Source organism: Mandrillus leucophaeus, unplaced genomic scaffold (genome assembly GCF_000951045.1).
Source record: "Mandrillus leucophaeus isolate KB7577 unplaced genomic scaffold, Mleu.le_1.0 Scaffold236, whole genome shotgun sequence".
NCBI classification, from domain to species: Eukaryota; Metazoa; Chordata; class Mammalia; order Primates; family Cercopithecidae; genus Mandrillus; species Mandrillus leucophaeus.
Window position 1 is genome coordinate 5716792 of NW_012102432.1, and position 14320 is coordinate 5731111.

Here is a 14320-nt window from a genome sequence, read left to right on the forward strand (position 1 = left end):
GGGACTACAGGCGCATGCCACCATGCCCAGCTAATTTTTGTATTTTTAGTAGAGTTGAGGTTTCACCATGTTGGCCAGGATGGTCTTGATTTCCTGACCTCGTGATCCACCCACCTTGGCCTCCCAAAGTACTGAGATAACAGGTGTGAGCCACTGCGCCCGACCAGTGGTGCTAATCTTTCAGTGTGTAGGCACCCTCCTCCATTTGGCCCTTGGATGAGGCAATGTGTATACTAATGGTGTGGACTCGGACTCCATGCCCACTCCTGCTGTGTGACCCTAGAGAAGTTACATAAAACTCTGTGCGCCCCAGTGTTCCCTTCTGTTAAAGTGGGACACTCAGAGGGATGGTTAGAACTATGTGTGATTGACAAACAGAAGTTAATACAAGTAAAGTGTAGAACAACCCCCAGGGGCATAGGAAATACTGCTATTGCTATTTGCATAGTTGAAAATAGGTGAATTTTTTTTTTTATATGTAGTATTGCAGAAACTTGGAAAAACTGTCTGGATGGTGCAACGGATTTTAAAGAGGTAAGCAGTTAATAAAGCTGATGAGTAACTGGACTTGGGGTTTCTAACTGCTTTACAACATGTTTGTTCTTTTTTTTTTCCCCCTGAAACTTTTAGTTAATTCCAGAATTCTATGGTGATGATGTGAGCTTTCTAGTCAATAGCCTGAAGTTGGATTTGGGAAAGAGACAAGGAGGACAGATGGTTGACGATGTGGAGCTTCCCCCTTGGGCCTCCAGTCCCGAGGACTTTCTCCAGAAGAGCAAAGATGCATTGGAAAGCAATTATGTGTCTGAACACCTTCACGAGTGGATTGATCTAATATTTGGCTACAAACAAAAAGGGAGTGGTGCAGTTGGGGCCCATAATGGTATGTAATATTCATTGACATTTTATTTAGCATTGGGTGAATATTTAGCATTATTCATTTTCATTGGAAAATGAAAGCAAACAATACCAAAAAAAAAAATGAGGCCAAAGCAATTAGTCTTATTTCTTCAGTGGAAGCATGTTCTGTTAGAGCACAGTATCCACTGGCTCCGTGACCCTGGATCAGATGTTTTTTTTGGTTTGTTTTCTTTTTGAGATGGAGTCTTGCTCTGTCACCAGGCTAGAGTGCAGTGACACAATCTTGGCTCACTGCAACCTCCGACTCCCTGGTTCAAGCGATTCTCCTGCCTCAGCCTCCCAAGTAGCTGGGATTACAGGCACGTGCCGCCATGACCAGCTAATTTTTTTGTACTTTTTTTTTAGTCGAGACGAGGTTTCACCATGTTGGCCAGGTTGGTCTCGAACTCCTGACCTCAGATGATCCGCCCACCTTGGCCTCCCAAAGTGCTGGGATTACAGGCGCGAGCCACTGCACCCAGCCCCTGGATTAGATATTGAGTAACTGATGAGGAGGGAGGACTTTTGCCCAAATATCACCAACCTTATCCTGTCCCCAAGAGGTCTTTTTATAAAGTCTTCTAATTTTAGCATTTACTCTCCATCCCATTCAATAATTTCAATTAAAACTCTATTACAGTAAGATAGAACAGTGGCCTCAATTCCTATGGAAGACCCAAAGTTTCCTTTTTCTCTTTTTTTTCTTTTTTTTAATTTTTTTGAGACAGAGTCTTGCTCTCTCACCCAGGCTGGAGTGCAGTGGCGCAGTCTTGGCTCACTGCAACCTCTGGCTCCTGGGTTCAAGCAGTCCTCCTGCCTCAGCCTCCTAAGTAGCTGCCAGAGTTGTTTTTTAATTTAACAGAAAGAAAACAGCAGCAGTGTACCTTCTCTTCAGTTTCAATGCTTGTCTTCTTCCACGTTTCTCGTGTGTGTTTTCTTTTTTTAAATGAACTAACATATAATCCATGTCTCCCATGTTCATAACAAGGAGCTGTAGTTGGAAATTCAGACCTAATTTTTTACATGGAAATTCAGTCTTATTAATTCTATAAGTCATCTTCTCAGGAGAAAATAATGCTGACTGAGATGACAGGTCCCCTACTTGACAACTAGATTTTTGTTCATCTGAAGATAATATTCAAGTTGGTATTTACTGCAGTTGGATATTAGTCTGTTTTGCAAAGTGAATAGCAACTTCTTTGAACATGAGTTTTAAGTTGTTGCATTGTTTAAGTTCTAAACGGTGTATATTACATTGAAATAGCACATCTTTCAATAGTGTTTTGTATGTCTTTTTCAGTATTTCATCCCCTGACCTATGAAGGAGGTGTAGACTTGAACAGGTACTTGTATGTCAATAAGGAGTTTCTACTTGAGTTATAAGATATGTCTTTATCTAAATTATTAATATATTTATTTGAATGTTGAGGTATGGAAATTGTAAAATGCATTCTATCTTGCTTTCACTGTTGTGTTATTGAGCATCAGAAAATACTCTGAATGTCTGTAATGAGGTTTAGGCAACCCTGGCACATAGTTGCTGTCATTATTTGAGGGTTGATCCCTCCTATTGATCAGTACTATTTGAAATGCGTGCTTTCAAGGGACTCAAACCTAGTGGTTCACTACATTCTTTGTGTTCTGTCCCAAAGCATCCAGGATCCTGATGAGAAGGTAGCCATGCTTACGCAAATCTTGGAATTTGGGCAAACACCAAAACAACTATTTGTGACACCACATCCTCGAAGGATCACCCCAAAGTTTAAAAGTTTGTCCCAGACCTCCAGTTATAATGCTTCTATGGCAGATTCCCCAGGTAAATTTTGTAAAGAGAATCAACGTGAGCACCTTTTGTTGCTCTTCTGTGAGGAAGATGTTTCTGAAGAGGACACAAGACATATACTGTTGTGCTACTTAGAGATGATTGTGTTCTCCTGCCTTATTGCAGTTCTCTTGAAAACAAATCACCTGTTTTTGCTGATGTTGTTTGTTTTCAGCTATAGACTGTAAGGGAAATCAAATCGCTTTTATTTTCTGGCAATTGAATATGAGTGAAACTTGGCCGTGTATGTTTTTATGTGGTTCTCTTTCTCTTCTGTGGTTTTGAAGCTGGTGTTTGATCCTTAACTATTCACCTTTTCATTCTTACAGTCCTGGCTGTCCAGTCTGCCTTCCCAGTCACTGTCAGCCCTGCTGTCTTCCAGAAAAGACTTTCTCTGGCCCTAATTATGCTCTTCTATACCCACATACAGATCTTGAATTCAAAGTGTTGTCTCTTCTTCATTGGATTTCACTTATTTAACACTGACAAACCTTTACAATGTGTCTGTTCTGTAATGGGCATGTGCTAGGCACTAAATTGAACTTGACCCAGTTCTCACATCTAATATTTGGAAAGGTAGGAAAGAATGCTCACCTTTCTCCAGTTACCCAGGTTTTAGATTTTACATAAGACAACTTCAAACCTACAGGCTTCCAGAAGCAGGTTGACACTGTGGAACCTTGGGAGCAAAATCACTTTTTATCTCCAATCCTCCTGTCTGTTCCAAGCACATCCAGACATTTTAGGCATACAGAGCTGAGCATTCTCTCAAGCATGGAGAAATAGCTTCCTGGAGTTACATGACCCAGGGGTAGCTTCTTTAAGAGAGAATACTCTAGAGGGTTAAATAATAAAGATCACAGGATTATCTTGTGATGTTGTTTCAAACTGCGCTCTGCTTAGTCACCAGGCCATAACCACTGTCATGTGATAGTTTTAAGAGGGTAATTGTTTCAGCCCTTCTTAAAGCAGAAGTAAAAGGATTACTCCTGCCAGAAGCTCTTGCAGTAATTGATTTCATCTCTGCTTTCCCCACCCCAAACCAAAACAAAACTGTAGCATTCTTAGGCAACTGTCAGGTTTTTGAAAGAATGTTGACAAGGAAATGATGACTCAGTCTTGTATTTCCCCAAATTCATAAGTTAGAGGCCAAGTGAAAGCTTTGCAAACATTGATAAAAGTATAAAAAGACAATAGTGTTATTCAAGGATACTTTTTATCGTTCTTTATACAGTTTCTTTCCTTGACTAACATGGAACCATCTAACAGGTACATTTCAAAGCAGTCATATTGGGACAGGGTGTTTCGTTTCCTAGTTGTTTGATTTTAATAGAAAATGTTGTGAATCTGATGCTGTTGTCTGTTGGTAACTTAGTTGACTTAGCGAAAATGTAATGTAGTCTCTCCAGGTGAAGAGTCTTTTGAAGACCTGACCGAAGAAAGCAAAACGCTGGCCTGGAATAACATCACCAAACTGCAGTTACACGAGCACTATAAAATCCACAAAGAGTAAGAATATCTCTGCTTCTTCTCAGCAGCTGATGGTCCTGGCGAAAGTTAGGGTCTTGGCATGGGCTTAAACTGTTTTAAGCTGAGTCAGAGGGAACATTCCCTTTCAATGTTGTCTTGATTTTGAAAAATCTCCCCCAAATGTCTATAGCGATCTCCACCTGAGGTGGATGTAGTAGGAAAGTTTGGCACGAAATGATTTGTGGTGGCTACCATGCTGTCATTTCTGCAGTCTGTCACTTCACAGTACAAGGTGTGGTCTGCAGAGAGCAGCCAGTTTTGTGCCTCTCAAATTGGGGTACACAGCTCCTTGCATCTGTGATGGGAGAAGTGTGATATATACCCCACAAGTGTTGAATTTACACATAATGTAGGTGAAAAGCTTCCTTTTAAAAATAATTAGCTCTCTCAGAGAGAGAACATTGCAAAGTTCACATGAATTTTAAAAACAATAATTATAACAATAATTATACTTCTAAGAAATTGGGCTTGCTGTTGGACCCAGAGATGACATGTGTGTTCTCTGCCCTCTGTCATTAAGACCTTCATGTTCTCTGGTAGAAAGGCTTGAGAATCACTGACCTAGCCTGTTCATCCTGCTACAGAGAGGAAACCCAGGTCCAGAGACTAGGCCCCACCTTGCTGCATGACCGTAGACAGCCCCTCCGATATATTGGTCATGGATGGAGCTGGGCGTGCTGCTCTGCATTAGATGGATGGCTTCATGTCACAATCCAGCCTCCCGAAGAGAAACAAGGAGTTTTGGCTGATTCATGATGACAATGGCTGTCTTTTCTCAACTTCTCTAAATGGCACATAGGAAGGGACCTTGTAATCCAAGATAGTGAAGACTGAATGATCCTTTAAGAGGACAGGCTGGAACCAATTTTCTTATCATTGAATAGTCACTGAGTAAATTAGCTTCAGTAATGAGCAAATGAAGTGACTATGAAGAAGAATTTGTCCCTTTGGTGATGGTCAAACGAGAGGGAATAGAAGGAGAAGAGTTTTCCAATTGCCAGAAATTGTCAGGAATATGTGAAGCATTGCATGTGGAACACAGGGAAGCAAAGAGTGGGGATGTTTTCTAGCCACAGGTGTTGCCAGAACATAAGAAGTTGCCAAGCGGTGATTTGGTAATGGCAGGCTTATGCTGGGACAGATCCGGCAGGCATACTGTGAAGAAAAACATTAAGGAAACTTGGTAAAAGTAACTCAAGGACGTGAAACAAAGAGGGTGTCCTAACACATGATGAGTAGTAATTTGTGAAACTTTGTTTTTGAGCAGAGCAGTTACTGGAATCACAGTCTCTCGCAATGGATCTTCAGTGTTCACAACATCCCAAGGTCAGTGTTTCTCCCTGAAAGGCGACTTCACCAGAATCCTAGAATGTCTGAGTTCTTTATTATGTAGCTCGCGGTCAAGGACTGTACTTGCATGTGCTGCCTCCACGTAAACTTAGAGCAGTTCCTTTGTGGTACATTGCATAGAGTTTCATCGTAATTTGCCAAAAATAATAATGAAACATCTATCTGTTGCTGATGAGGTTTCCCAGAGTTGAGGGTAAAGGACAGAAACAGCCTCCTTTCCACACCCTTGCTGGGTCAGGTCCTTCCCGCCTGCCATAAGAGGGTGCCCTGTCCACTTGTTGGGGTTGGCTGTGAGTCACAAGTGCTGCATCAGAAATCGGCGTGTGCCTGTCAGCACGCGGAGATGCAGATTTGCTGTTACGGTTTTCAGTTCTGTCATTCAGTGTATATTTCTTCAGAATATTTGATTTAGCTCAAAATCACATTAATATATTATTTAATATGCTTATACATTATCAAAATTATAAAAACCCTTGCAGTGTGTCATTGATATGACTTATTATAGCTATATAGCAGAAAGCATCCCTTACTATATACACCATTGTTCTCTCCCTGGTAGTCTGCCTTATGTATTATTTATTAAAGTATGTCTTGACCGTATCATGTTGAGAGCACTGTGTTGGCACTCTGGAAGATGCAGAGGTGAAAGGGTCGTATCTTTATTCCTGCTTCCGTGAGAAAACAACTCGTTCTGACAAAGTTTGTAACTTTTAAAAATAAGGCTGCTCGTTCTTTAGTCTTTATCATAGGAAATTATATTTTTCATTCATTAAGACAGGGTGCTATCCAACCAAACACTTCCAGGAAAATCAGAATTACTACTCTCAGATTCTGTTATCATGGTTCATGATCTGTAGCATTTCATCCTGTTCTTTTTCAAATACTGTCTTGGATTGTATATAAAAAAATTTTCCACAAAGCACAGAAGTGATTCTACACAGTAGACCAAATGGAAGTTCCCGTGCAGTTCCCAAACTGGGCCACGCCAGGGTCACCGAGGCACTTCTCTGATAGAAGGAAGCAATCTGTGTTTTGCCAGGATTTCTACCTGTGGAGTTTGCCAACATTATAGCCTCAGACAAAATGCTTTATCTTTAAGCAAAACCTGAGTTCTTAGCAGGATTTGTCTGGGATGGTTTGTTAAATCCTTCAGCTCAGTATACTTGTATGACCTTGTGAACCATGAATTTTATGAGCGTTGTGGCTTCAAACCTCTGAGGCTTGTTAAGCATTAGGTCACTTCTCTGTGGATTTTCCCAATAAAGGAGAGAGAGGTTTTTGATTTTGTTTTTGTTTTTGTTTTTGTTTTTTGAGACAGAGTCTCACTCTGTCGCCTAGGCTGGAGGGCAATGGCGCGATCTTGGCTCACTGCAACCTCCACCTCCTGGGTTCAAGCGATTCTCCCCCCTCAGCCTCCCGAGTAGCTGGGATCACAGGCACCCACCATCGTGCCTGGCTAATTTTTGTATATTTGTAGAGATGGGGTTTTACCGTGTTGGCCAGGTTGGTCTTGAACTCCTGACCTCAGGTAATCTGCCTGCCTTGTCCTCCCAACGTGCTGGGATTACAGGCGCCCGGCCAAGAGTTTAAAAATAAAGTCAAAAGCTTTTGTTTTTTTCTGTTTGTTTCTTCTCATATTTAGATTTTCATAATTCATATTGCTAATTTATATGTATCCTAATGGTCACCGCAAAGTTACATATCTTCTTCTAGTATACAGTATGTTTAGGTATGTGGGCATGCACACAACCCGCCACTTATGAGCTTAGCTTTTACTGCAGTCTTTAACATGATCTCACCTCTAGTACAGGGGACCTTGATTTCAAGAAAAACATCTTTTCTTTCTTTTATTATTTTCTTTTTCCATTTTTTTGGTTCCCTGACCAAGAAATGAACCCAGGCTGCTGCAGTGAGAGCACCAAATCCTAACCACTAGACATCAAGGAGAGAAAAACATCTTTATATAACATAGGATGCCCCAAATTAATCATCTTAAATAGATTTTGTGGTGAATGCTCAGAATTGCCTAATCAAAAGCAAGGTTGGGAAGACTATCAGATCTAATTACACCGCTCAGGGAAAAGTTCAAGTGATACTGTGTTCATTCTTCCATTTTCGGTTTCAAATTAATGCTGAAGAGTGTCTTATTGAGGCTCATGTTTATAAATTGTCAGGAATTCTGTGTGTTGGGGTTGCAAAAATTGGGTTGAATTAGTAAGTTATTCTGTGCAGAAGAAATTATTTAAAGATCATTCCGACATCATGCTGTGTAAGTTAGAAAATAGATTGTTACATATCTCAAATATAGGATGTTCGAAGCGCAGTAGGGTCTTGTAATTTGTGAGTCTTGGTTTAAGAGGTTGTTTTGAGGCCGGGCGCAGTTGCTCATACCTGTAATCCCAGCATTTTGGGAGGCTGAGGGGGGCGGATCACTTGAAGCCAGGAGTTCGAGACCAACCTGGCCAACATTGTGAAACCCAGTCTCTACTAAAAATACACAAATTAACCAGGCATGGTGCGCACTCCAAAAATCGCAGCTACTTGGGAGGCTGAGGCACAAGAATTGCTTGAATCTAGCAGACAGAAGTTGCAGTGAGCCAAGATCACACCAATGCACTCCAGCCTGGGCAACAGATTGATACTCTGTCTCAAAAACAAGAAAATTAAGTGCTTGGATTTTTAATTTCTACTTTGTTATTATTTAGAAAGTCAGTGGTTCCCTTCTATAACTAATGTTCAGTGCAAGGTATCACAGTGTAATTGGGCAATTTTTTTTAAGAAAACATATTGCCAAGATCTTTTTGTCTTATTTAGTATTAAAATTACTATTTCAATGTTACTATTAAAATTGCTATTTTCCTTCCTGTAACTTTCTGCATGTACCAGCTATGACATTTCTGCCTGGAATCATGCCGGAATATCAACAGTATACCTACCATGTCTGTGCTGGAATTTTATTTTTTTATTTTTTATTTTATTTTATTTTTTTTTTTTGAGACAGAGTCTCACTCTGTCACCCAGGTTGGAGTGCAGTGACACGATCTCGGCTCACCGCAACCTCTGCCTCCTGAGTTCAAGCGGTTCTCCTGCCTCAGCCTCCCAAGTAGCTGGGACTACAGGCATGTGCCACCATGCCTGGCTAATTTTTGTATTTTTAGTAGAGGTGGGGTTTCGCCATTTTGGCCAGGTTGGTCTCGAACTCCTGGCCTCAAGTGATCCTCTCACCTCGGCCTCCCAAAGTGCTGGGATTACAGGTGTGAGCCACCTTGCCCAGTTCTGGAATTTTAAATTGATGTTTTTGTCATGGGGTTACTGGTCATAGAATCTTAATGTTGGATAAGACCTTAGGTCATCTAGCTCTGTTTACATTCAGTTTTCCGTAAGATTATACTTTGGAGTATAAAGTGTACTGTTGGCCACCAGGAACAAGAAGAGCAGCTGTTCTTTGGCATCTGTAATGGTTAGGAAATCTTTCTTATCTGTCCACTTCTCATTATTAAATTAGATTCCACTTTGAAGATGTTTTCTAAAGAATCGAAAATGCTGCAAAGAAGCATATCATTTTCAAATATGGTGAGTTCATCTTACTAGTATTATGATAGAAATCTGTGTAGTAGTTTGTTTTATCCACACACATACAATGATACTTTATTTCTCCCAAAACAGTTGAGTTTATTCCTGTGTGGTAAATCTACCAAATACCTTAGATTACTTCTAATTTCAATTTAAAATTTTTTTCAGGTCGCCATTTTCTCATACTGTTGTGATTTCATTTTTAGCTTAAAATACTTGGAGAGCTACCCAGTAGAATTCTACCTAATAAACCTTTCCTTTTTTTAGCTATCAGACTAAATGTTATGTGCTACTTAATTTATGCATCTCTGAGTTGGTAGAATATCTAATATGACAAAACCAATTCTTCTGAAAGAACACATTTTATTTTTAATGTAAATCATGCAAAAGTTCTGGAAATTCTCTGAAGAATTTTGGAAGGTTTTCTTACCCACACAAGTCTGTAGTCCAGAGGGGGTATTTTCTTTCTTGAGAATCTTCCCCAGCCCGCCCCCCACTGGAGATTTACTCCAGAGCGTGAGTGGGCTTCTTCCAGCCCGGGGCAGGACCCTGCAGAGTCATCAGCCTAGGTCATAAATACCCTTGACACATGTGGACATTCCTTCCTGTGTTTGGGAAAAAACCCCACAGCTGGAATTAGCCAGTTGAGAAAATCTGTGTAAATAGGAGGAGAGCCACCATAAAGAGAATTTGAGCATTAATTTTTGGGAGAACTTATAAGATAGCTTTACTGCGTTTGAGACTTACTAGTTGTTACAGATTGCTAATGTCAAATCATTTGTATTTCAGGCTTTATCGTCTTGTTTACTTTTACCAGGAGATGCCACTGTCATAACTTCTTCATGGGATAATAATGTGTATGTATCTGTGCACCCCACTCTGTGATTCCACGTGCAGAATAGCTGCCTCTGTGGACATGAGGTGTGAAAAGCCAGAAGCTTTCCCTGCCTGGATATAGCACTGTTTTCTAAAGGGAACAAATATTAGAGATGAGGACAGTATGGTTGGATTTGAATATGATTGCTTGAATTGAATAACTTCTACAATTGGAGTCTGTTTTTCTCTAAGTTTTAAATTGAGGTCAAAACACAAATGAGCCAGACATGGAAATTTCTAATTTTAAATTCAAATTTTGAATATTTTGATTTAGTAATTTGAGAACAAGCAATTTGTAATTCTAGTGAGCCTTAGTAAGTATAGAGTTAAAGAACGTAATGTTTCCTTAATATGTGTTTAAGAGCCTTAAAATTAAGCCAGACTACTGTTTTAATACTTCTCATTATCTTTTAGCTATTTTTATTCCATAGCGTTTGGAAGACGCCAGGACACATTAATGGGACATGATGATGCTGTTAGTAAGATCTGTTGGCATGACAACAGGCTATATTCTGCATCGTGGGACTCTACAGTGAAGGTTAATATATAATTTTAAAAAATTGTTTAACTTGGTGTGCTATATGGCATATATATAATTTGTAGCTTAAAATGTTTGTACATTCAGATATAAGCCACTCAACTACCTGTTGTTAATGTGTTCAGTCGCTTCACTCTTTTTCACAAAGCATGTGATATGTAAGGATATTGAATGTTATTGCCTGTGTTTAAAAAGTATATATAAACTATATCTATATTTATGTATTTACTTACATATATTATTTATATTTAAAATACAATATCTGTTAAATATTACATATATATTTTTCTTTATATAATAATATATATATTTCAAACATAGGCAGTAACAGTCAATATCCTTACATAGCACATACTTTGTGATATGTACATTCTTTTTATTTTTTATTTAAAAAAACACTTCTTTATTTTTTTTTTAGAGACAGTGTCTTGCTGTTACTGAGGCTGGGGCTAAAGTGCAGTGGTGGGAATTATAGCCACTTCTTAATAGGAAGTTTATCATTATTTCTGTACTGTATATTCCATTGTGGGGTGAATGGTCTAGCATTCATTCAATAGCAGAGTTAGAAGAAATGTATAGTAGCAGCCCCTTTCATCTGCCATGATCAGAACGGATTATAGTTAATTAGACAATGTCAAGTTAAAGTGGGGAATCATTAAAAGACACATTTTATTTAAACTTAAAATATCTGAGTTCACATTCATTCACCATTCTTTCGATGCAGGACTGTGTTCGGTTTTTTCTTTGGAATCTTACATAAACCACGCCAGCTTTCATTATTTTCAGTTTCTATTTTGTGTTGGTGTAAAAGAAAGCAAGAACCTAAAATTGTTAGAATTCCTCCAGGAGTTTTTCAGAAATTTTTCTTCCATTCTTGTAGATAAGTTTATTTGCCTGTCCCTATTTTTAGTTATTTTGGGGGTAACATCCTTTTTGGTCTTCTTGAAACATTAATAGTGTTCTCAAAACACTGTGACACTTCTACACTCCTATTTCCTTAGTTCACATACTAAAGTCACATGATTACAGCAGCTAGTGCAGGTGATAGAAACACACAGGCACAAACAAGGGACGGTAAGCAAGCACGTGCTGGTGGGGAAAAGTGCAGGCATAGGGAGGAGGAGCTGGAGCACTGTGCAGCTTAACTTTATTGGCAAGTCTGTTAAATGGAAATTGAGCAGAGGAGATTTTCTTGAATGCACTAGAAATGACTTTATGTTAGATGTTTGAAAATACCTTCTGCAATATGTTCCATCCTAGGTGTGGTCTGGTGTTCCTGCGGAGATGCCAGGCACCAAAAGACACCACTTTGACTTGTTGGCTGAGCTGGAACATGATGTCAGTGTGAGTACCAGCAACCAACTGCAGAAAACTGACCTTGAAAGTCTAGGGGTTGGGCTGGAAGAAGGTTTTTGGTTTTGTTGATGTTGTTTTGCTTTATTTGGTTAATGGAAGATTATAGGCTAAATCTCAGTTTGGTGTTGACTTTTTAGGTTTCCAAGTCTACTTGGTTTTGTTTTTTCCTCCAATTTACTTCTTTGCACATTTCCCTGAGAATTAGCTACCATCCAACTAGAATTCTAAAATAATAGTTTCTGAGCAGGACATTGAATATTTGGGTACCCTCAAACTCTTTAGGGCAACAAGATAGGGCCTATGATCCTTCATGTTTTCTGATCCAGACGGTGGAAGGGGACCATCTGTCCAGGAGACACCCATCCAACAGTGGGGGACAGTGACCAGCTGTCTGCGGTGGTCAAGTGCATGCAGCCTGTTGGCACTCTGCCAACAGGCACTCAGTTCTCACTTGCTCTGTTTTCTCCAGGTCACACTGCTGCATCTTACGCTGTAATTGACAGTACTGCCTTTTCTCTAAGTTGTGAACTGATGCCTAATTTCCATGGTCTTCAGATTAGCTGAGTTTGAGAAATATTTAGTATGCAATTCATGATGATACGCAAGCATAGCCTTGAGAGATTCCCCCACTCCCACGAAACCCTCAAATAATCATGGACTGGCTGTGCTTCAGGCAGTTTGGTGCCTCACTATAATTTATTATTCATAGAGTTATCTTTCTGAGACTGTCAGTTTTAAGCTATTTTAAAACAGCATTACATTTACTCTAGCAATACTTCATTTTCATTTTTTCTTGTATTCACTAGCTTACAAAGAATTTAATTTCATTTTTTAAATGTTATTAATCAGTAGGATGATGCTGAAATATATCTGCATTAGCAACATCAGCACACTGCACAATAGAGTTTAATTTATATCATGATGACTACATATTTGAATCAGACTAGAGAAACATAGCTAATGACCACAAATCTAAATGGAATATGTATCAATGTGTTTTCTTCCTTAGGTAGATACAATCAGTTTAAATCCTGCAAGCACACTGTTAGTTTCCGGCACCAAAGAAGGCACAGTGAATATTTGGGACCTCACAACGGCCACCTTAATGCACCAGATTCCATGCCATTCAGGGATTGTATGTGACACTGCTTTTAGCCCAGGTAGATATTATCCTTTTTAAAACAGATAATACTAAGTAAATTGGAATGTTGACATAAACAATATTGTTACTTTTGAAATAAACAATTAAAATTTACAAAGAAAAACACTATCTGCTGGTAAAAGAGGTTTTGCCAATAGCTAACACTGCATTATGCCAGGGTACAGTATACTTGTGGCATCTGCATCAGGTAGAAAAGCAGAATTGGATATTTTTAATTCCTCAACTCATTAGAGAAATTCATTTATAAGATAACAATGAACTCATTGAGATAAAGGGTCATCTCATCCCTGCGTCTTGGAAAGAGCTGGAACCATTTCAAGGAGAGGATAGTCATTGCTTAAATACAAGGGTTTTGAAGAAAATGAATGTGGAGATTAGGCCACTGGACTCAGAAATAATATCCAGAATAATCTAAACCACATTCTGAAGCTGTCACTCATGTCTGAGTCTCACCTTGTGTTGCAGATAGCCGCCACGTCCTCAGCACAGGAGCAGATGGCTGTCTTAATGTCATTGATGTGCAGACAGGAATGCTCATCTCCTCCATGACATCAGATGAGCCCCAGAGGTATAGTTTGTGAGTTACCGGGGGCGAAGACATTTACAGACACGTTCATGATCCCTTCATTTGGGCTTACAATGGCCAGTTTAATATAGTCCTTCTTTCATGATGAAGAAAGGACTATTTCTGAATCATTCTTGCAGGTGTTTTGTCTGGGATGGAAATTCCGTTTTATCTGGAAGTCAGTCTGGTGAACTGCTTGTTTGGGACCTTCTTGGAGCAAAAATCAGTGAGAGAATACAGGGCCACACAGGTAAGCAGCTACTGCGGTTGTCTTGATCTTTTTTCTCAAGATAATGAACTCAAGCCTGCCTTTTCCATCAGGGAACACAATTCTTGGGCAAAAAACACCCATGGTTTTCCGTGCTATAAACATGTCCCTGGAGCCTCTTGATTGGCCAGGTGATCTGCATCTCGTAGGTTACTCAGGATTTAGATTTATGTTAACAGGCATCAGACTCCAAAAAGGAAGTCTTTAACTTTCATATGGAGAATTAAAAACCACTGTAAAGCTATAATTTTTTAAAAGATAATAGTATGATCTTAAATTTTTAGAATAGTAAAAAAAAAAAGGAAAAAAAAAAAAAAGAAACCCGCCAGGTGCGGTGGCTCAAGCCTGTAATCCCAGCACTTTGGGAGGCCAAGACGGGC

General features: G+C 39.4%; 1 protein-coding gene across 1 annotated transcript in view; it reads left to right on the plus strand.

The window, feature by feature from the left end:
- Positions 1-14320, plus strand: part of NSMAF (neutral sphingomyelinase (N-SMase) activation associated factor) — a 76644-nt gene that overhangs the window by 60329 nt on the left and 1995 nt on the right. The window contains 13 exon segments of the mRNA XM_011982192.1: positions 483-534; positions 631-883; positions 2201-2243; positions 2553-2716; positions 4132-4231; positions 5520-5578; positions 9108-9175; positions 9965-10032; positions 10466-10589; positions 11850-11933; positions 12955-13105; positions 13573-13675; positions 13813-13922. Of these exon segments, the coding sequence (XP_011837582.1) occupies positions 483-534; positions 631-883; positions 2201-2243; positions 2553-2716; positions 4132-4231; positions 5520-5578; positions 9108-9175; positions 9965-10032; positions 10466-10589; positions 11850-11933; positions 12955-13105; positions 13573-13675; positions 13813-13922 (1379 nt within the window).